The following is a 23,959-nucleotide window of genomic DNA, read 5'->3' as shown; positions in this document are numbered from 1 at the left end:
TTTGGGGGTGGAGTCTTTTGAATTTTCCACATAAAGTATCATGTCATCTGTGAAGAGAGAGAGTTTGACTTCTTCTTTGCCAATTTGAATACCTTTTATTTCTTTTTGTTGTCTGAGTGCTGTTGCTAGGACTTCTAGTACTGTGTTGAAAAATAGTGGCAAGAGTGGGCATCCTTAATGTGTTCCTGATCTTAAGGGAAAGGCTCTCGGCTTTTCCCCATTGAGGATGATATTCACTGTGGGTTTTTCATAGATGGATTTTATGAACTTGAGGAATGTTCCCTCTATCCCTATACTCTGAAGAGTTTTAATCAGGAAAGGATGCTGTATTTTGTCAAATGCTTTTTCTGCATCAGTTGAGAGGACCATATGGTTCTTCTCTCTCCTCTTATTAATGTGTTCTATCACATTGATTGATTTGCAAATGTTGAACCACCCTTGCATCCCAGGATTAAATCCCACTTGGCCGTGGTGGATGATCCTTCTAATGTATTGTTGGATCCTGTTAGCTAGGATTTTGTTGAGGATTTTGGAATCCATATTCATCAGGGATATCAGTCTGAAATTCTTTTTGATGGGGTTTTTGCCTGGTTTGGGGATTAAGGTAAGGCTGGTCTCATAGAATGAGTCTGGAAGCTTTCCTTCTGTTTCTATTTTTTGAAACACCTTCAGTAGAATAGGTATTATTTCTTCTTTGAATGTTTGGTAGAATTCCCCAGGGAATCCATCAGGCCCTGGACTCTTGTTTTTTGGGAGGTTTTTGATCACTGCTTCAGTCTTGTTACTGGTTATTGGCCTATTCAGGTTGTCAATTTCTTCCTGTTTCAGTCTTGGGAGTTTATGGGTTTCCAGGAAGGCATCCATTTCATCCAGGTTGCTCAGTTTATTGGCATATAGTTCTTGATAATAATTTCTAATAATTGTTTCTATTTCCTTGGTGTTAGTTGTGATCTCTCCCCTTTCATTCATAATTTTATTAATTTGGGTCCTTCCTCTCTTCTTTTGGATAAATCTGGCCAGTGGTTTATCAATCTTATTAATTCTTTCAAAGAACCAGCTTCTAGTTTCGTTGATCTGATCTACTGTGTTTCTGGTTTCTAATTCATTGATCTCTGCTTTAATCTTAATTATTTCTCTTCTAATGCGTGGCTTAGGCATTGTTTGTTGCTTTTTCTCTAGTTCTTCAAGGTGTAGAGTTACTTGGTGAATTCAGGATTTTTCTATTTTTTTGAGTGAGGCTTGGATGGCTACGTATTCCCCCCTTAGGACCGCCTTTGCAGTATCCCATACGTTTTGGACCGATGTGTTTTCATTCTCATTGGTTTCCATGAGTTGTTTAAGTTCTTCTTTGATTTCCTGGTTGACCCAAACATTCTTGAGCAGAGGGGTCTTTAGCTTCCAAGTGTTTGAATTTCTTCAAATTTTTTCTTGTGATTGAGTTCCAGTTTTAAAGCATTATGGTCCGAGAATATGCAGGGAATAATCTCAATCTTTTGGTATCGGTTGAGACCTGATTTGTGGCCCAGTATGTGGTCTTTTCTGGAGAAAGTTCCATGTGTGCTCGAGAAGAATGAGTATTTTGTTGTTTTAGGGTGGAATGTTCTGTATATATCTATGAGGTCCATCTGTTCCAGTGTGTCATTCCAAGTTCTTGTTTCTTTGTCAATTTTCTGCTTAGATGATCTGTCTATTGCTGAGAGTGGAGTATTGAGGTCTCCTACAATTAACGTATTGTTATCAATATGACTATTTTGGTTAACAGTTGGTTTATGTAGATGGCTGCTCCCATGTTGGGGGTGTAGATATTTACAATCATTAGATCTTCTTGGTGGATAGACCCTTTAAGAATGATATAGTGTCCTTCTGTGTCTCTAACTACAGTCTCTAGTTTAAAATCTAACTTGTCTGATGTAAGAATTGCTACCCCAGCTTTCTTTTGAGGTCCGTTGTCATGGAAGATGGCTCTCCATCTCTTCACTTTCAGTCTGGATGTATCTTTAGGTTCAAAATGAGTCTCTTGTAGACAGCATATGTCCTGTCTTTTCATCCAGTCTGCAACCTTGTGCCATTTTATGGGAGCATTTAGGCCATTCATGTTGAGAGTGATTATTGAAAGATATGAATTTATTGTCATCATGTTGCCTATGAAGACCTTGTTTTTATAGATTGTCCCTGTAAATTTCTGTTCCATATAATTCTTGGGGTCTTTCTTCTTTTATAGAACCCCACTTAATATTTCTTGCATGGCCGGCTTAGTGGTCACATATTCTTTCAGTTTCTGCCGGTCTTGGAAGCTCTGCAAATCTCCATCCATTCTAAATGACAGCCTTGCCAGATAAAGTATTCTTGGCTGCATGTACTTCTCATTTAGTACCCTGAATATGTCTTGCCAGCCCTTCCTGGCTTGCCAGGTCTCTGTGGATAGGTCTGACATTATTCTGATGTTCCTCCCTCTGTATGTAAGGAATCTCTTCCCCCCAACTGCCCTTAAGATGGTTTCCTTTGTTCTAAGATTTGCGAGTTTTATTATTACATTCGGGGGTGTTGGCCTGTTTTCCTTGATCTTGGGAGGGGTCCTCTCTGCCTCTAGTACACAAATGTTTGTTTCATTCCCCAGATTAGGGAAGTTCTCAGCTACGATTTGCTCAAATATATCTTCTAGCTCTCTCTCTCTCTCCACTCCCTCAGGGATCCCAATAATTCTGACATTGGAACATTTCATAGTGTCACTTATTTCTCTGATTCTATTTTCATGGATTCTGAGTTGTTTTTCCCTGGCCTCCTCTTTTCCTTTCTTGTCTATTAATTGGTATTCTAGATCACTAATTCGTTCTTCTGCCTCACTTACCCTAGCTGTTAGATTATCTAGATTAGATTGGATCACATTCATAGCATTTTTAAGTTCTGCCAGTTCAGCTTTCATTTTGTCCTTAGAGACTCTATGTTGCCATTAATCGATTTCTCCATTCTACCTACTGTCTTCACAATTGCTACCCTGAATTCCATCTCCGACTTCTTGGTTATATCTATATCCATTTGTAAATCTGTGGCATAAATCATAGTCTCTGAGTCTTTCCTATTTTGGGGGATCCTCCTCCTAGTCATTCTGTTGAGGGGTGGTTGAGGGAATGTATAGAGTCCAAATTATTGACCACAACCCAAGCAAGATGCACCTGTTTTATAGGGACCTTAGGATTGCTGGCCTCTTATTTTCCCAGCCTGTCTTCTGGAGGAGGGGCCTGCCGTGCTGCTACTCAGGCAACCCTGTTTGGGCAGAGTTGCCCTGCCCCTTGTGGCGGGGGATGGGCTCAGTGAAAACCGGTTTTGGGGGGCTTTTGTTCTCTGGTGGCTTTCCCTGGTGGCTTTCCGAGTCTCTTCCAAGAGTCAGAGCAGAAGAGATCGTTTCCAAACCTCTGCCTCAGAGCAGAGAGATTGCAGTCTGTTCTTCAGTGAGCTCTCCAGGCCACACCGTATCCGTTTCTGTCCATGCTGCTATAAACTGCAGCGTCCTGAGTTGTGCGCCCCTCAGCAGCGCTCCCAGTCCTCACCTCCAGGTCGGGGCACATCTCTGCCTTTTGTGTTTCTAAAACTGCCAGCCGCCCCCAGTTTGCATGCCTGGCCCTGCCACTCCGGGTTTCCGTCCAGGGGGTTGCCCTAAAGTCCTTTCCCTGTCACTACAGGTCTGCCAGTCTGTGCCCTGTCCCTAGCGCGGGAGGCTATCATTAACCGGTGGCGCAGGATCCTGATGGCTCCCTCCGCCTTCCATTTATCCTCCAGTATCTGCCCGCAGAATCATGGCTCCCTGCTTTGTACCTCAAAACCAAATGCCTGCGATATTCTGTTTGTAGAGATCCAGATCTATCTTATATCTCAGGCTGATTTCATGGGTGTTCAGAGTGGTCTGGTAGATATCCAGCTCAATTCTGGGGACTGGTTGGAATAGGGTCCCCTACTCCTCTGCCATCTTTTCCCCCTCCTCTAGTTCTTGAATCTTTCAAAGATATTAGCTCACCTTCATGGCACAAACTGTAGGCAAGTGACTGAGATGATGCAGCTGTTAAGTGGAGGAAAGGAATCTGCTCCAAAGTCCACACCCCATATATCTCTCACAGCTTCTTTCTTTATAGAGAAAAGTCACCCTTACAAGTTCTAGGCAGTTTCACCCTGAAGATCTCTGTGGCAAGCATATCCACTGCAAGCATTTCCCTCGCATAACTGTCAAAAGGACATATCTTAAGCAAGACACACAAGAATCCATACTGTATGGTTACATTTGTGTAAATGTAAATTTCAAAACCAGACAAAACTATACTATATTATTTAGAAATGCATTAGAGTGATATAATTATAAAGAAAAGCAGGAAGTGGTATTGTCAAATTCACTACAATGGGGGAAAGGTGGTAACAAAATTGAGAAAGGAAACAAACAGTTTATGGGTGCTGGCAATGTTTTCACTCTGAGGGGTAGTTATGCATGTATTCACTTGATAATTATCCAAATACATTAGGTTTTAAAAACTTTTAACTTTAGAATACTTTTAGATTTATGGAGAAATTTCAAAGACAGTAGACCCCGCATTCAGTTTTCCCTGTTATTAGCATCTTACATTGGGATGGTATATTTGACACAATCATAAACCAATACTGATAAATTATTAATTGAAGTTCATACTCTAGTGAGTTCCTTAGTTGTTTTTGTTTTGTTTTGTTTTGTTTTTTAACCTATGTCTTTTTCTTTTCCAGGATTCTATCCAGGATACCATATTACATTTAGTTGTCATATTTCTATAAGTCTCCTCTTAGATATGACAATTTCTCACACTTCCCTTGTTTTTAATGATCTTGACTGTTCTCAGGAGCACTGTTAGGTATTTTATAGAATGTCCCTCAGTTAGAACTTGCCTGATATTTTTCTCACAATTAGACTGGGGCTATAGGTTCTGGGGAGGAAGTCCACAGAGGTAAAGTGTCATTTTCATAATATCATAGCCATGGAACATACTATTAACATGACTTATCCCTGTTGATGTTGATCTGGCTGAGGTAGTGTTGGTCGTGACCCACTGTAAAGTTATTCTTTTTTTAAAAACTCCTTTCCATACTGTCCTCTTTGGAAAATCCCCATGTACATTTAAGGTGTAGGGAGTTATTTTCTATCTCCTAGAGGGTGGAGTATCTATATAAGTTATTTGGAATTCTTCCACATAGGAGATTTGTTTCTTCAAGTGGGTTTACAAGAAGGAGTAAGGTGGCACTTAAAGGGTTATTTAGGAACCAAATAACATCATCAAAGATCAAAGATGTGGTTTACGAGGAAGGAAACTACTTAGGTCATATGACATAGGACCAAGGAGTGAAAGAGAAGGAAATTTTGTATCCCACCCCCCTGAAGAAGTTCTGCAGCTTTGGTCAGTGAGAAACCATAAATTGACAGATAAATATTTTTCTCATGTTCCCTGATGAAAATCTCATACGAGGGGACAAGTGGGCTATTAATCAATCTGGTTATGTATTTTCTTAGTAATTGTTCATTACTTCCTACAAAGTTAATATGATTACAGGACCATGATTCATCATGCTTCCGAGCCAGCCTGACTGAGGTTAAATCCTGGCCCTGGGAGGTATAAGATCCTGAGTCAAATGGAACTGTTGTGAGGATTACATAGTTTAATATATGTAAAGTATTTATTTAGGACAGTGTTTATTCAAAAGTAGGCTCTCAATAAATCATGGCATGTTAAATATTACTGATATTATTATCATCTGGATTATATTTGCAAAGTCAATATTCTAGAACATAGCCACCCAAACACTGCTTCACTGTGGAAATGGTGTCCAAGTTTCAAGTTGGGATTCAAGTGATAAACTACCTTCAGTTGAATGTTCTGCAGACAGGGGGAAAATGGCTTTCTCTGTTGCAGGTCAGAGACATTGGACTGGTGGTGCGTACTGGCCGTAGAGACAGGAAAGAGAGAGAATGGGAGGGTCCCAGCTATCCCAGCAAAGCCACGGGTGGTGTGGGGGGACACCATGTTAAGGTCTGGGCCGGGCTGAAGCATCAGCTTCATCTAAAGGATGTTATGAGGTGGGCGTTTGTAAGACTGGGACTGGTCTGTCACCATCCTCTGTGGAAAATAATTGGTTTCCTGTCATTTTATTATTTTGTGCCTGCATGTTGAGTGTGTATGTGTGTGTGTGTGTGTAATCCTGGTAAATATGATTTTTTTTTCTCAGATACTGTACTTCCTTCTGCTTAGTTTCCTTATTTTCTATCCTTGTGGGATTGGATAATCTTCCAGGCGAGTCTCAAGGAGATTGTTGGAGTAGGAAGGCACAGAATTCGGCTCTCTCCAGTAAGGAAGAAGAGCATGACTGAGGGGTGGTCCTAAAATGGGGACTGCTGCCCAGTGCCCACACTTGAGTGCTCAGGCCCCCAGATGCCTTGGCTCAGGCCCCCAGATGCCCCCAGCACTGAAAGGTGTGATGGCAGCCACTAACTACAACAGCCCCATTTATGTGGCTTTCACAATGTAAAATTGCTTATCTCATGTCATCCTTACAACAACTCTATAAAGCATTATGGCCATTCCCATTTTACAGATGACAAAACTGCAGCTTAGTGAGATTAGGTCACTACCCAAGTGACATAAATAGAGTGCTGGCAATGTGTCCACAAAGTTTGAGCCTGTAATCATCTCAGGCAGCCTCCTTTCTAAGGTTCTGTCTGAACTTGTTATCTACTTATGTCCAATTTCTCCAAATGTGCAAACCCTTCTTAAGTCATAGCATCTTAAAGAGGGACAACAATATTAAGAACTTGCAGCTCCTATATGACCACACACTCTTTTCTACACATTTTTTTTTAAAGATTTTATTTATTTATTTGACAGAGAGAGACACGGCGAGAGGGAACACAAGCAGGGGGAGTGGGAGAAGGAGAAGCAGGCTTCCCGCTGAGCAGGGAGCCTGACGCAGGGCTTGATCCCAGGACCCCGATATCACAACCTGAGCCAAAGGCAGATGCTTAACCGACTGAGCCACCCAGGTGCCCCTCTACACATATTAATATTCCAAATTTCCATTTCCCTACAGTGGGGCTCTATGTGTCTCTTATGCCTCCGTGACTCACACGTACTTACACAGGCTAAGCTATTTAGTCTCTGTGCTGGTAAATTTAAAAAGTCATTATTAATGAGCTTTATAGGTTGTACGAAATGTTAACTGGAGTGTTTTTAGAATTCAGATGTTCCTAATCTACAGGAACTAGAAATAAAAAGAAGCTGAGGGTTAGCCCCTCTACAGTGTCAAGAAATGCCTTGAACACTGTAGGAGAAAAGACTGTGTCCTGCCCTGAACACGCCGTCAGGCTTTGCCCCAGCTCAGTAGGCATCACGTAGGCAAGTGAGTTCACCTCTCTGGGCACCACTTCTTCATCTGTCCAGGGGAGCTGGACGGGTTGACCTAACAATCCTACTGACACTTTGAGATTCTCTCAACCCTATTCCTTTTCTGCTGAGGACTTGAACTCTTTAGGTTTCTGTGAATGATTCAAATGGGTTTTCTGGCAGGAGTAGTGAGAGATTTGAGACAAACTGGAAGAGAACCCTGCAGGCTGGGTGAAGCAAAGACCATGAGACTGTCACTTCTTTCTTTGATGTAACTTTCACCGAGTAGGCAGCTGCCACAGGAACGGGGCTGAAGGTTATTGGTTATCGAGTCTTTGTTTCAGCCAAATCAACAATAAAGCGTGGTTCCTATGGGTCTTGGGATCTGGAAATCCCTTTGCTACACACAACACTGTGCTGGAAATGATAACATGGGGCTCTGTTCAGGAATGGATTCCCAAATCCTGGCAGGTGGTCCCGGAAACAGTGCTTGCTGATATGGTTTCAGTGAATCCTATTAAACATCCCTACCCCCATCTTTTGTGTTCAGTGGTTCTTTTCAGAGGAGCAGTCACTTGGGGTAAAAAACAACAACAACAACAACAAAAAACCCAAAAAACCCCAAAAAACAAAACAAACAAAAAACTATTACGGGTACTGAGGGACATAGCTTTTAATGTGATTTCACTATGGCTTCACAGGATATTTGCATTTTTGTGGTTTTTCCCCCTTCTAAGACTACTTAAGATGGGAAGTGGAAGAGCAATGTTCTTGGGATGGTGATTAGAAAGGGAACAAGGGAATGAGTAGAAAATTGGAAACAAAACTTTCAGGAGAGGTGATGGGATGAAGTATCACTTGAAGGAACCCCAGCACCCCCCCCCCCCCCCCCCCAAAAAAAAGTTAAGGGAAACTCAGAGGCTAGGTCTCTAAGACTCAATCAAAGGCAGTATTCCTAAAAGTACTTTAGAAAGGTTGACACCTTTAAGTAACACCACCACCCCAACACAGCCCCAAGAGAAGGATGTTATAAAGAAGAGCCATACGAAATTCATTATTTGAACTCCTGAGGGATGATGCGTCTCTTCTAGCAGGATTTAACAAAGGAATTCAGTCATCTCAGTATGAGGAAAAGGCATGCTTCTTCTCTAAATCATCTGTCTGATTTTTCTTACAAATACTGTGAAACTTATCATGGATCAAATCCTCTCTTTCCTTTAGTCACTAAGAATTCTCAGAACAAAATTTAGTCACTGTAAGTGATACACTTCAGTATGTTTTACTTTTTCCTCTCCTGTTTCCGTTTTCTCTTAATATCCTCAATTATTTATATTTATTCTTATAAGCATCTACGAAATCTTTTGTGGAAGGAGGTAGGTATATACCTACATACCTATAAACATGGAATTGTAGATAGAGGTAGACATAGATTAAGGATGGAAATGGCTATGAGGTGCTTTCTGTGCAGACATGTGTTTATTTGTCGATGGTCCTCTTTGTGTATAGAGATTGCTACTAAAGTCAGCCAACAGTTAGTGCGAAAACTTTCAAATAATCTTTGATTTGAGATAATCTTAAAAAAAAACCCCCAAAACAACTGGTAGAAGCTACTTGTGAGACATTTCAGCTTAAGGGGCAAGACACTGGGGTAAGATTATTCTTTGAGCATCTGGGTCCTTTGGAGAAATCTGGAATATAGGTTTACCTCCCTCCTTAACAGCATTAGGGACTCAGACACAAGGCATTCATTTCTTTTGTTCACAACAGATTCTAAGGATCCAGTGCTCCAATTCCACAGAAATTCTTTCCTAAAAACACTGTGCCCTTCCCAGAGACAACCGGGAAATGCTTTGCAAAACAAACCACCATGTCTCATAAATGTACACAAGTGTGTATGAAGACTCCAAGACAACTGCAAGGCATGACCCATGAGTACTGACTACAGATAAAATCTTCCGTGGCAACAATGTCAAAGTCGGCAGACCCAATGGTTTTGGATGGCGCTAGAGGATTCCTCCAGCTGAACCAGGCTCTGCCATTTGAGTGTGGCCTTGAAGAGGTACAACACATGCCCTGAGACTGCTGATTTCTGGACTTCTCATTTGGTTGTGGGTACACATGTCTAGATGGGCAGCAATGTCTGTGGATACAAGAGCGGTTGCAGCAACCGAATAATTATAAAGCTACAGATGCCACCTTGCAGAGCTGTGCTTCTGGAAGTGAGATCTGTGAACCACCTGATTTACAATCACCCAGAAGTCTGGGGGAGCTGCTAAAAGCACTGATTTCAGGGTGTCACTCCAGCCCTAATAAATCAGTATATTTGATTTAAACATATTTTAATATCCGTCCCTGTGCCCCTCCCAGTGATTAATAAAATCTATCTTTATAGAAGCTATGAAATAAATAAAATATCATGGTTCTAATGCTAAAATATAATTTGTTGAATTTTCAGAAGTGACAGGATAGCTCTAGTTTGTCCTCTTTAAAGAGATAACAGGTGGCAAGAAGTCAAATTATGAGCAGTAATTCTAGAACAAAGCAGCCAATTTAGAAAGGTGAATTCAAATTCAGAATTGGTAAAGTTAGAAAAGAAAGCATGGCTTCCTGATGAAGGTGGTGGGTTTTTGTTAGGAGTCCACCTAAAACCAACCTGATGTAGGAGAAAGAAAAAATGAGCATCTCTCTTTTTAAAGTATAAAACTTACTGCCACCGTGCTTTATCCCTTAAGGAATTTTTCCTAGAGCTGTTGCCTTCACTGGGGCTGTCCTCATCCTCGGCCTCCAGACTTCGGCTGCAGCTCCTGATGATCTGAAAGATGCTGTTGACGGTGGACTCCTTCTCTGAATTCTTTAGGCCATTATGTCCCACTCGTTGTAAGAAATTATCTTGTCCACTGTAATCGGCTACGAACTACAGAAAAACACACCAAGAATTTGTTATTGCAATTTCATGTACTATGTCTAAATAACCTACTTGGGTAGGGAAATAAAATCGCAGTAGTCATAAATAATGGCATTTGCGCCTATTTTATGGAAAGAAAAAGAAAGAGCCTCCAGGAAAAACATTTTTTTCGTTTCACCACATGAATTATTAGAATTCATTCTTGTTTCCACTAAGACAACTTTAGTCCCTCTAGGAATCAACACTCCATTTCAAATTTACAACACAAAAAGCAATATTATTTCAAGGTTCCCCAGGGAGAAGATTAGCCACTTTACAGAAAATGGGTAGGGTTGTTTTATCCTGGTAGTGAGAATCGAGAAAAACCATGACAAATGTCTATTATTCTATGGAACCAGATAAAATTCCTGGGGCCCAAGGAAAACACTGAGAAAGGATGACGTTTTGCTTTATTGCCCTTATATCCTATAGTAGCACAGAGGCTTCCTGATGGTTTTAAAGCTCTTATGGTCTGTATTCAGGATCAGGAAGTTCCTCCCATTCGACATAAGAGCTCCCGCTGGGCCACTGGATGTGGCATTCCCGGCTTCTAAGATACGAGGGAGCCGGTGTGGGTGCAGCCTGGGGGGCTTGCTATAAGCTTTCTCCTCCATTTAGTGCACTTTTATTTTCCTGCATAAGCCAGAGAGATGCAAGCTGGTGGTGGTGCCTGTACCTGCCAGGGGCTCGTTAGTCTCCCTGATAGCAGGTGATGACCTGGTTCCCAGGTGACACAGAAGAGGCTGAAGTTTTAGGAGTTGTCTCATGGCCACTGAGAAGGGTGGGGTATGTGAGTGTGAGTGTGTGTGTGTGTGAGGTCAGTAGTGGTGCTGTTGCCAAGTGGGAATGACCCTAGATTTGGGTTTGGAACTGCCAGGTATGGGGAGGGGAGGGGAGGAGGGTGGGGGGATGAGGTCACTGGGTGATGGGCACTGAGGGCACTTCATGTAATGAGCACTGAGTGTTATATGCAACTGATGAATCACTAAACTTTACTTCTGAAACCAAGAAAAAAAAAATCTTGGGAAAGTTCTCCCCAATTCAGACCCTTCTTTCATTTCTAAACACCTTTTTCCAGTTTCTCAAAGCCCGTTCTCTCCAATGCCCGATGCCCCGAGTCAAAGTTCACAGGGTCCTCTCCCCTCTCAGAGTCAGGAACAAGAAGTCATGGGCCTGGGAGAGCTGAGGTGGCTGTGATCAGAGCCTGGAGCTCGTCTTTTGATGAGAGGCCAGCTTCTCCAGCATCCTCCCACAAAGGGGGAAAGCAAGGCAGAACTGACCTCCCGTCATGCTTTATCCCTCTAATTCCAAAAAGTTAATACTCTCACTTGACTTTTTTTTTTTTTAAGATTTTATTTTATTTGTCAGAGAGAGAGCACAAGCAGGGTGAGTGGTAGGCAGAGGGAGAAGCAGGCTCCCCGCCGAGCAAGGAGCCCAATGCGGGACTCGATCCCAGGACCCCGGGATCATGACCTGAGCCGAAGGCAGACGCTTAACTGAATGAGCGTTAGGCATCTGCCAGGCGTACCTCACTTGACTTCTTTTATCCTTGACATCCAGACATTCCCATCCAATGAGAGAAGAAAACCCCATCATCCCTTAAAAATCAGAAAACAACACCCATTTCCACTTGTACTTAAGCACTGCCCCATTAAAGCTAAGTTAACAAGATTAAGCCCCAAACCGTGCTAGCTGGCATTATTTTCTCCAGAACTTCCCAGGGCCTAAGCGTTACCCAACACAACAGCAACAACGGATAACCTAGGCTCAGCAGGCTCTCTCTTCTGGTGACAATGACACTTCAGATTTTGAAAGGCCTCACCTCTAGAGTTTCTTCTTGGGAATTGTACCTCGGGCAAAGCTTCATGAGGCCAGAGGCTCCATCCAGTACTTCACACAGCTCCTTCAGAAACACCCCACAGAAGGGAACCACCTTACAGCCGGGTATGTGCAGGGCCCGCGTGACCACCTTCCTGTACTCGCAGGAAGATTCGTGCTGAGCCATGGCGTCCTTCAGGCTCCTCATGGTCTCCAGGTCAGACTGGTCCATAAACTGCCACATTTTTAAAACTTTTCTTGACCTATTGCAAGTAAATGATGGTTTGTTTTTTTTTTTTTTAGATAAAAGGAGAAATAATATCATCCACAGTATATAGCCTAAATTCCATATAAATCTATTCTTTTTGCCTCAGTTTTCCTTATGTTGTAATATTTATTTAGGACTCATATCTCCACCTACTTCCCCAAATGATGTATTACTTTTAGAAACTGAAACACAAAATTAAGTAGGACAGATACAAATAACACGTGTGGAAGGAGTTAATTTTGGAAGGTGGGCACTGAAACTAGGTTTGAGCTTTTCTGGCAGCTGTAGCCAAGAGGGAAACCTAGTGGGTAATATGGTTTGTACAGATATTTATGGAGGATTGTCTGCAGAAAACATGGTCCATCCACTCCTCTTGATCTTTTAAATGTTATCCTTGGATTAGGCCAGTCCCTCAGTGAAATACATAAACCCTGTTTTGACCTCTTTTGTACAACTGCTTTTACTAAATCCAGCTTTGACATTAAGCCACTGGCCCATCCTGAGGGACATTATCTTAAAATACTATTTGCATAACAGGATGTTAAATGGGACTTTCCCTATGATGAAATTGCTGCTGAGAACAACAGGTGACATTGTACCCTACCTCCTAAAGAGAGGCACCAGCTCGTCATAAGGGTACCCAAACTGCTCTGCCATCTGTGGTCTATAACTGTCCAACAGCCCGTGCAGAGGAATTGGATCTGAGCAGGCAGGAAGGGGATATTTCCCTGGATAGAGTTGTCAGAGTGAGGTATGTGAAGGGAGGAGGATCACCCCCAGGGCAGAGGGCTTCAAGTGAACTCCGTGGAGAGGCTGACCTGTGTCCTGAGTTTGTTGATCACAGAACCCGTTGTGTGACTCTTGCCTGGAAAGGTCTAAAGATGACAGGCTGCCTAGAGCTGCTTGAAGTTTCCAGTGGGCCTGTCTTGCATTTGCAGAGTCTGGGAGGGCAAAGCACTGAGCACTTCCTGTGAGTCAGGAAGGGACACCGTGAGGTGTAGTTGCACCTGAACTATCTAGAAAGACCTGCCTGCCGAAGGAGGGGATCCTAGCAGAAAGAGCCTATGAGGGCAGGAAATCCAGAGCTGGATCCTGGGGACTGAGGGGGCCCTGCCCCTTGCCGGCTAACGGTGCAGTGGGAGGTACCTATAGGGCAACAGGTGGGGGAACGGAGGAGGAGTACCTAGGAAGAAACCCTAAAAGCACGTCGTATCCCTCTCTGTGGGAGCACCTAGGCCAGATTACAAGTGTCCCAGTCAAATGAGACCTTTGTTCTCTTCACCCCATCTCCCTCCCTCTTTCTTCTCCCACCCACTTTTTCTGTAGGGACCCTGAGTTGGAGGAAGAAAAGATAAACCCCGTCCTCCCATTCTACTGCAGGTTTCTGAGACTAAGCTGTGAAATGTGGGGAAAGGGTGAAGCTTTAAATCAAATGAGATGTTGAAATTTTGATTTATATCAGACTGGATTAAAAAATCACTGTATCATACATAAGACATTCAAAGGACAGAGAAGTACAATATGACAAACGCCCAGGCACCAACCTCTCAGTTTAAAAAATAAAACATTAATAATGTAGTTGAGGCCCCAGTGGGTTCCTCCATGAGCATGCACTCCTCCCTCCCTCACCGAAGGGGACCACAGCTGTACTTCAGCGTCTTCATGCCCTTACAATTCTTTATGCTTCCCCAACATATGTATATATCACTAAGCAGCTTGTAGAACTGTCTGTGTGCTTTTAAACTTTATAGAAATGGTGTCACACTGTAGGTACTCAGACAACCTGCTTTTCTTGCACAGCTGTATGTTTCTGAGATTTATTCATGCTCATGAGCCTAGGAGAATGAGACAAGCTACTGACCACATCAGTGACTGCGAAAGCTATAGGACCTCCTAAGGTATAACCCAGAGTCGGAGGGAGGAAGAGCCTATTAGGCAGGTTTGAAAGACAGTGATGTCAGAAAAATAAAATTGTTTCCTGATTTCACCCCACTGAGTCCAGCTACAACTGATTTCTTACAAGGTGGTGAGAATCCTTTTTGGGGCATGAAATGGAAGTATAAATAAAGTAAATACGTGATTCTCATTATTGGATCATCCTTCTTTCCATGGGTAATGGGGTTGTCATGGTAGATTTGGGGGCAAAAGACAAATCTCAGCAAGATCAGATCAAATGATTTTATGTTAGATTGATAATTGACACTATTTTAAAACCTTTATTTCTTTTTATGTTTATAAAGGTACTAGATGTTCATTGTAGAAAATCTGGAAAATACCAAAAATAAAGAAAATCCACCCCCAGTGCTATCATCCACAGACAACATTAGGTATATTTCCTTCCAGTATTTATTCTATTTGTAGATGTCTGGTCTACATATTTTATAAATGTTGTATAAATATTGCTGAGGTTATTAAGTAAAGACAGCCCTGTTCCCAGATATTTTTATGCATTATATATTGCTTGTTTTCCAATGATATTAAACATATTTCATACACATCATTTTTGGTGGCTACATAATATTCCATTGTAAGGATGCATCATATTATTTCCTTCATTTCCCCACTGATGTGCATTTGGGTTATTTATTTTTTTTTAAGATTTTATTTATTTATTTGACAGAGAGACAGAGAGAGAGAGAGAGAGAGAGAGAGAGAGAAGAGAGCCCAAGCTGGGGGAGGGGCAGAGAGAGAGGGAGAAGCAGGCTTCCTGCTGAGCAGAGAGCCCGATGCGGAGCTCTTTCCCAGGACCCTGAGATCGTGACCTGAGCTGAAGGCAGACGCTTAACCTACTGAGCCACCCAGGCGCCCCACATTTGGGTTATTTTAAATTGATACCATGATTGAATAAAATATTGTTCTATGTAAGTCTTTTTACTCCTAATTGTTTCCTCCAGTGATCCACAGCTCCTGGTGTAGTATAGACCCCATCCACAATCAACCAGTCTTTTCTCTTATGTGCAGTATAATATGTTAGAAGTGACAGTGTGTGATGTCTGAGGCTAGGCCATAAAAAGCACTGCAGCTTTTGCCTTGCTTTCTTGTTGTTCACTTTGGAGCAAACCAACTGCCATGCTGTGAGGACAATGACATCCAGAACAGAGGAAGGGAGGTCTCCAGCCAATAGCCAACACCGGCTTGCCAAACACCCAGGATAAGCATCATTGAAATAGAATTGTTTTATCATATGATCGTTCTTTTTTTTTTAAAGAAAAGTAACACATGTCCTTTGTAGAAAATTTATCACAAAGAGAATCCAATCATCCAAATCATCTCCTGTTCTCTCAGTATTCTTTCTATTTTTTCCTTCTTTTGAGCCACGCCTGATACATTTGTATGACCACTTTAAATGCCAGTGACATTATCGTTTGAGTTTATTCTTAGTTAAGAAAGTTCAAAAGGACAAAAAAAATTTCCAACTCTGAGAATTTTCCTTTCCTCCCCCAACCCAGAATCCCTTTGCAGCGATCTGGAGAATCAGAGAAAAATCTCAATAATGTTATGAAGCAAGATCTATTTATAGTGAGAACCCTCATTGGGAAGGTGAATCTCAGATACTAACAACAGCAGGTTCATTTTCTAGAGCCTTACTGTATGCCAAACATGTGTGCTAAACACTTTGTACTATCTCACTAAATCCTGTGTGAGGAGGTAGGTGCTTTTTATTATTATCATCCCCATTTTACAGATGAAGAAACTAGGGCTCACTGAGATCAAGAAACTGGCTCAGATCACACAGCTATTCCATGGGGGTGCCAGGATTTGATTCCTTGTTATTCTGACCCAACAACTTATACCCTTCTGCCCCATACCACATTACCTCCCACAAGAATGAGGGGCAGTTACTTTATGCCAGATAACTGAAGCTGAAAGGGAGTAAAGCAGGAGATTTATTGATAAGATGGTGATCTTATTATTAGCTTAGGGGAGAAGGCATATGAGCAGGATATGAGAGGTTAAGGGCAACGGCTCTCAAGTCAAGGTTGCCTGCATCCACATCCCAGCCATACTAGGTGGACTTAACTTCTCCTAACTTTAGTTTCTTTTTTTGTATGATGTGGGAATAATAAGAGTATCGACCAAGAAATTGCTCTGAGAATTAAAAGATTTAATGCATAGGAGATGCATAGTTCAGTGCTTGGCACATAGTAAATGTTCAATTAAAATAACAGCTAACACTGAATGCTTGTTATCAGTGTCAGCCATTCCCAGTCGGTGGATGGGAGCCTACAGTGCTGAGGCAGTTCATCAGGCAGAGCTGGGAAGAGACTGATAACAGTGGGGTTTACAGGGCACAGAGGGCAGGTGGGGGTCACCGATGGGATTGATGGAGTTGTGCACCCAGATAATTTTACCCAGTGTGGCCAACAGCATGGGATCAGAGCAGATATAGCTAATTAGGATCGTGACTGGCCACAGGGGCTGAATTCTGCTGCTGTATCTTTGAGGGACAAGGTTTGTGGTGTTAACAAAGAATAACGTACTTCCTGCAAACAATCACCCGCAACCAATTGCCTGGTTTGGATAAATGTGGTTTCCAGGGCAATTAATTCAGTGCCATTTGGCTGGTATCCAGATAACTGTGTTCCCCACTTCCATACCTGAGGCCAGCCAAGAACTCCATGACAGCATTGTAGTTGCCCATGTTCCAGCAGCACTTGGCCACGTGCACCAAATAGGAGAAGACTTCTCGCTTCTCCTCCATGGAGCCCGCCGTGAGGATCAGCCACGTCACCCAGGAGCTCACCTGGAAAATGCAGAAAGGGGCATCCACTGAACCCAGGTCCTGCAAACTCGATGAATATTTTTTTCACAGGAAAACTCTTTTTCTTTTTTTAAAATCAATTTAGTATTAGACAATGAAGGCCCCAGCTGAGGGATCTGAGGTGAAGCTCTAGGCTCTATCACTGCTTTGCTATGGGATTCTGGGAAAGTCATTTAACCTCTCCATATTCTTCATCTTCCATCTTTAAAATAAGGAGGCAGAAAACTATGGAAGAGCCACCAACAGATGAATGGATAAAGAAGATGTGGTGTATATACACAATGGAATATTATGCAGCCACCAAAAATGAAATCTTGCCATTTGCAATGACGTGGATGGAACTAGAGGGTATTATGCTAAGCGAAATAAGTCAATCAGAGAAAGACAAGTATCATATGATCTCACTGATATGAGGAATTTGAGAAACAAGACAGAGGATCATAGGGGAAGGGAGGGAAAAATGAAATAAGATGAAACCAGAGAGGGAGACAAACTGTAAGACACTCTTAATCTCAGGAAACAAACTTGCTGGAGTGGAGGAAGGTGGGAGGGATGGGGTGGCTGGGTGATGGACACTGGGGAGGGTATGTACTATGGTTAGTGCTGTGAACTGTGTAAGACTAATGAATCACAGACCTGTACCCCTGAAACAAATAATACATTATAATTTTAAAAAAAGGCAAAAAAAAGAAAAAGAAAATATGGAGGCAGAAACATAATTCATAAACTCCCTCTTGATCTATAAAATTCCACGGGACTATAAGAAAATAAGGCCTAAGGATAATATTGTTTTAAAAATACATTTAAATACAGTTGACTGATGGACAGCAAGATTAATAATAACCCGCTCCTAAGTCCCCCCTTTCTGATATGCAGCCTCAAAATCCTCTGCTTAATCTCTAAGGTTATTTATTTTTTTAAGATTTTTTATTTATTCATTTGAGACAGAGATACAGAGAGAGAGAGCATGAGCAGGCGGAGAGGCAGAGGGAGAGGGAGAAGCAGGCTCCCTGCTGAGCCAGGAGCCCGAAGCGGGGCTCAATCCCAGGACACTGGGATCACGAACTGAGCCGAAGGCAGATGCTTAACCATCTGAGCCACCCAGGCGCCCTCTCTAAGGTTATTTTGCTGCTCTCTATACTTTGGTGCTTGGACACTAGTGTTCATTTAAGTCACTTGCTCCATCCTGGCTAATGTCTGGGCTGATAAACCTAGTTGTTAACAAACCAAAGCCTTGGTCTTGACCTCACATGGCCTGGGAGCTGCACTGGTTCAGCAACAGTGCTGAAACCTGGGGCCAACCCATTTCCCTGGCCTGAGGGAGAGGGAGGCCTGAACTGAGTTCATGGTCGGTTACCCATGGCAACTGCCCGTCCCCCATTGATAAAATGATAGGAACGAATGGCCTTTAGTGCTGACAGCAATCAGAGAGGGCAGTCCAAACCCATTTTTCCAGATTAAGAATCTATGGCTCAAGGGAGAAGTGATTTTCTGAGGTCCCAATTCTTGTTGATGTCAAAATGAGGACTCCCCGTGGGGTGCTCTTTTATCTGATGAGGGGTGACAGTTTCTTTTAAACTTGTCACTGATTAAGTTTTTCTAAGCACTCAGTTAAGAGCAGCACCTCTGAACACAGAGTTGGAATAAAAGGAGAAGATGCCAAGAAGAGTCCCAAAATATGATGAAAGCAATGAAAAAAGCAGAACAGAAGAGACAGGTGCTGAACACCCCTTTCCTTTCCCTACACAGAAACAACAGGGAAACAGTGGCAACAGGGACCTTCAGTGATAAGACAGGGTCACCCTGTGGTACCAGCCAGCAGTGCTGACACGTATGTGATGGACCACCTGCCACCCTGAGCCCAGCCCCAGCCCAGGGGGCTCCCAGCACGCACCTCTGCTCTCTACCTGCTCTGGACTTTGTGCAACATCAGGAGAACAGATCTGGAATCAGACTCCTAGTCCAGATCATCCTGCAAGGAATTCAGAGCCTCTTGGGAAGAAGATAAGCTAAGATAACCATTTGTTCTGATCTCCTGGGGCTGTTTGGAGCACCCTGGCACCTTCTGGGATTCCTAGAGCTAACCCCTCTCCTGCAGCTATAAGCAATTCCTTGCTCACTCTCTCCATGCCTTGTCCCCTCATCACCTGGTTACCCAGTTAAAAGTCACCCTGTGAGACTCTGGCTCTCTAGAACAAGAAACTGTTTTGTCAATAAAGATTGAGTGTCATTGGTGCTCTGGTGCATTTCTTCCTTCCGTGTGATTTGCTTTTGATGAGCCCTATCCTGCTGTGGGAAGCCATGAGCAAACACTTAGAATCATAAAATTACTGACTCTTTGAGCTAGAAATTCAAACCCATCTCCTTACAAATAAAAATGTATCCCCAAAAGTTAAAATGGTTCCCCAGACACCCAAATGCATTAATTCTTGAGACCTCATAGAAAGAATATATTCTTTCTAGGCTTTAGCTCCTTTTTTTTTTTTTTAATTGAAACTGATTGCAAATCAGTGGCTCTGGAAAGTCACAGCTCTTTCAGGCTATACTGGTACACTGCGATGACTTACTAGTCTAGTGGCCTGAAAGGGTTAATTCATTTTCCCTCAGAGAGACTGCTTCATGAGCAGGCGCAGACTACCACGTGGTTTGTGCCTCAGTCCTGATCATGCATCCAGATTTATTTCCTATCAGTCAAATCATTTTCCATATACTTTCCCACAATGCTAGGAAAAAAATAGCGATACGATATTTCACATGGAAACCTAATTTAAACCAGCCGTTCTATCTCTGCGTGTGAGTCCCCAGGGCCTGGTTGTTGGGATTATGTAAGCACTGTTATCATAAACACACGCACACACACACCCCATCTGCTTACAGACATCAGGGATGATTCTTATTGTGGCCTAATGTATTCATAATTTCATGGGCATTAAGTGATGAGAGTTTCATCACTAATTATGAAAAATAAATGTCACCCAAAAACCCCACGAGGATTTGGCAACGACTGAAAAATGTTGCCCCAAAGCATAAATGGTGGTTGTATTTACTAAGTGAAAAACAGGATGTGTTGCCAACTTAGAAAGAATTTCAGGACACTGGATTCACACAGAAAAACACAAAAATCACATACATAGAAAGTACTACGACTCAAGCATAGGGAACATGTTAAATGACTATTTTGCCTTATTTGAATGGTCAGCACAGAATAAAGACAGAATCTGGCCCCCAGCCCAGTTCTGTAAGAGTTCCTCCGGAGGCTCTGTGCTCCCCCTGAGGGCCCGACCCAGGTTCCTGCCTACAACTTCTCCACAACTTCTCTCCTGACGTGTCTTTTCTTCCTCTCTTGCCTTTGTCAGTACTCTTAGGCCTAGCCAAACTGAACTGCTTGCTCTCCTCACATCAAGCACCTGGTTGGCATCACACAGGCTCAGTTTGGAAGGAATGTTCTTGCTCAATTCATAATTACCTTTCCCTGGCCCGCCATGTCCTGCCCATGTCCTTTGTAAAGCCAAATCCTTACGTTCGCCACCAGGCCCCTGTCCGTTCTCCAACCTCCACCCTACCTATGCTTTTAGGAAGATGACCAAGGCCTTTTCTCATTTCAGGGGTCTTCTACGGGAAGGCTTCCCCCCAATCCTGACTTTGATTTAGCTAACCCCTACTTATCCTTTAGGCAAAACTTCCCTCAGGCTCTGCCATCAGGATCCTTGCCCTGGGCCCCACGCTTTAGAAGGCCCATGTTGGGGTGGAGAGAAGTGTCTGTCCAGTGGTTGCATACCTACTTCCAGATCATTCATCCCTGTAGACGCAGGACCCCCAAATCCCCCATCCAAACAGCTCAAGCCCACTTCTGTGGGTGGATCATGACACTTGGCCTGGAGGCTGGCTGGGGGGCAGGGCGGTGTGGTGTGTGGATGCAGTCTGAACTTGAGGTCTGAGGTATCCACACACGGGTATACACAAGCCAGCATGGAAAGAGAATGAGCAGGTCACAGGCTGGGGCCTTCTTTGTCCTTCCTCCTGGCTCCCCTAAACTTAGAGGCAGGGCTGCCTTTAGGAATCCGATGAAAAGCATCACCTTCTTGGGGCGCCTGGGTGGCTCAGTTGGTTAAGCGACTGCCTTCGGCTCAGGTCATGATCTCAGGGTCCTGGGATCGAGCCCCGCATCGGGCTCCCTGCTCTGCGGGAAGCCTGCTTCTCCCTCTCCCTCTGCCCCTCCCCCTGCTCCTTCTTTCTCTCTCTCTCTCTCTCTCACTCACTCTCAAATAAATAAAAAAAATCTTAAAAAAAAAAAAAAAGAAGATAGCAATAAGCAGAGAGAAAATTAACTAAAGGATGAAATTACAGAAATTTCTACGTTTGAAATCTTCTGAGACTTCAGATGATTAAATTCTAGAGTTGCTTCATATGTAAGGAAGTTCCAACTATAAAAACCTATGCAGTCGGGGCGCTTGGGTGGCTCAGTCATTAAGCGTCTGCCTTCGGCTCAGGTCATGGTCCCAGGGTCCTGGGACCGAGCCCCACATCAGGCTCCCTGCTCAGTGGGAAGCCTGCTTCTCCCTCTCCCACTCCCCCTGCTTGTGTTCCCTCTCTCGCTGTCTCTCTCTCTCTCTGTCAATTAAATAAATAAATAAAATCTTAAAAAGAAAAAAAAAAGCATCACCTTCTTGAGGAGGCCTACTCTGTGATGCCCCTGGTCTCCCTGACCCCAGACCCCCTACACAATCAGCACCGTGTTCCTCAAGAGTGCGCACCAGCAGCAGGGCCTACGGCAAGCGCTCCGTGAGATCTGGTGAAGGAGACAGCGTGACTTCCTCTAGGAAGGCTGTTCTGATGGCTCACCTAGCAACTCACATCCAACTTCTTCCTGTTTCTCCCTGACTTAATGTCAGACTTTGAGACCGAGGTTACGTCTGCACTGGGATTCTCATTGCTGCAAGGACTTGCATCTGCTTTATTTTTGTTATCTTTGTGCGTCTGACTCTTTCACATGGGTCTGTTCTGTCTCCACTACTAGATCTTACGTCTTTAGGACAGAGACCATCTTTCCCACATCTTCAGTGTGGGGGTGCTCGGTGCCTCTGACCACCAGGCAGGCCACCCAGAGTCCCAGGAGGCCACTGGCAGAGAGGATTCTCAGCCTCTACTCAGTCAGGGATTATATTTGGGAAAAGGCCTGAACACTTCCTACTGCTGTTCCCAGGTCCAGAAAAAAGAGACAAACGACTTCGTGCCAAAAAGTCTTTTTGAATATGCTGAGCGATTTTCACAGAAAGATGATCCTTTACAGTGGCTATCTGGTCACCCTGCCCGAAAGGGCTGGATTCGAATGGTGGGATCCACAGAAGACAATGAAAACCCGGCCAAAGCTGCTCTGAAGTAGCTTATGGGCAGTGGCCAGTGACACTGCCCTCCACGGAGCTTTCCTAAAACCACCCTTGGACTGTGGGCGTGTGGGCATGTACACACATTGTCTCTCTCACACACACACACACACCCTGCCTAGGCAGCACTCTTCAACATGTGCAACACTAGCCTCAGCACCTCTAATGGTTGTAGTAGTAGGGTGTTTGTTCCCGTGTAGATTCCAAGGTCTCACCCAGACTCTGAGAGCAGGGCCCAGGAATCTGCATTTTTAGATAACTCCCCAGTGGTTCTTTTTTTTTTTAAAAGATTTTATTTATTTATTTATTTGAGACAGAGAGAATGAGAGAGAGAGAGCACATGAGAGGGGGGAGGGTCAGAGGCAGAAGCAGGCTCCCTGCCGAGCAGGGAGCCCGATGCGGGACTCGATCCAGGGACTCCAGGATCATGACCTGAGCCGAAGGCAGTCGCTTAACCAACTGAGCCACCCAGGCGCCCCTCCCCAGTGGTTCTTAGCCACATTTAGGTTGAGAACCGTCCCAGGGGTTCAGTGTCCCTCTCCGCACCCCTGTGCAGTTTTGAGTCAGCTGAAGCGTCCTTCCTCTAGTACCAGTCCAATACTACGTACAGATCACCAACTCTATAACCTACCTGAGCTGGGGCTGTCCCTGTGACCCACGTGGAAGCAGGCAGGAGCAGACAGAGGGAACAGAGAGCACCGTGAAGAACATGGCACCAGGCCAAGTGGACCATGCTCACCCCCATTTCACCACTGCCTTGTGCCTGGTCCTGAGACAGGCCGCCTAGCTATCAGCCTCAGTTTCCTCTTCAGTAAAATGGGAACGATAGTACTGACCTCCTAGAAGGATGATGAGGATGAGACTGGAGACTATGCAAAGATGGGAGCACGATGCTTGGTGTGTAGTTACGGCCTCGATAGCTGTTTACTGCTGGGACTGCTCCTGCCGTGGGGGTGCTGTTACCTGAGTTGTGGAGAAGCTGAATTCCGGGAAGCAGAACACAGAAATCCTGAAGAAAGGAAGCTCTAGGTTCTCCTTCTAACCACAAGGAAGGACATAGCCCAAGGCTGGACCAGGAAGAATCTGTGATTGCCCTGAGAAGGGTCTGTGTCCTGAGCACAAGCCTTTCCTAGAAGGCTAACTCGCCTATTTCCTCCACTCTGAAGGCTCCCCTGACTCCTCATGAGGAATCAAACATCCCTTTTTTCCTATTTAAACCGCCTGGTCCCATATATAGACATACACACGTACGTACTTCATAAGTGTATATGCGGGTGTACTTCTAGTACTTTGTCTGAGACTGATATCCCCCAGCTGTGAGCTCCTTAAACCAGAGGCTGTGACTTATTCGCGCCAGGGGCTCAGTGTTGAGGATGCAGAGGCCAGCAAATTACATGT

At 43.8% G+C, this 23,959-nt stretch overlaps 1 protein-coding gene across 1 annotated transcript in view; it reads right to left on the bottom strand.

Annotated features, from left to right (window-relative positions):
• Positions 1-23,959, bottom strand: part of PLCE1 (phospholipase C epsilon 1) — a 272,899-nt gene that overhangs the window by 58,813 nt on the left and 190,127 nt on the right. The window contains exons 4-6 of the mRNA XM_044916220.1: positions 17,014-17,159; positions 12,152-12,410; positions 10,094-10,299 (exon numbers count right to left, since the gene is read on the bottom strand). Of these exons, the coding sequence (XP_044772155.1) occupies positions 10,094-10,299; positions 12,152-12,410; positions 17,014-17,159 (611 nt within the window). The remainder of the gene's footprint in view (positions 1-10,093; positions 10,300-12,151; positions 12,411-17,013; positions 17,160-23,959) is intronic.

This window comes from Neomonachus schauinslandi, chromosome 6 (assembly GCF_002201575.2).
Source record: "Neomonachus schauinslandi chromosome 6, ASM220157v2, whole genome shotgun sequence".
In the NCBI taxonomy this organism is placed as follows: domain Eukaryota; kingdom Metazoa; phylum Chordata; class Mammalia; order Carnivora; family Phocidae; genus Neomonachus; species Neomonachus schauinslandi.
This window is presented reverse-complemented; position numbering and strand designations above follow the sequence as displayed.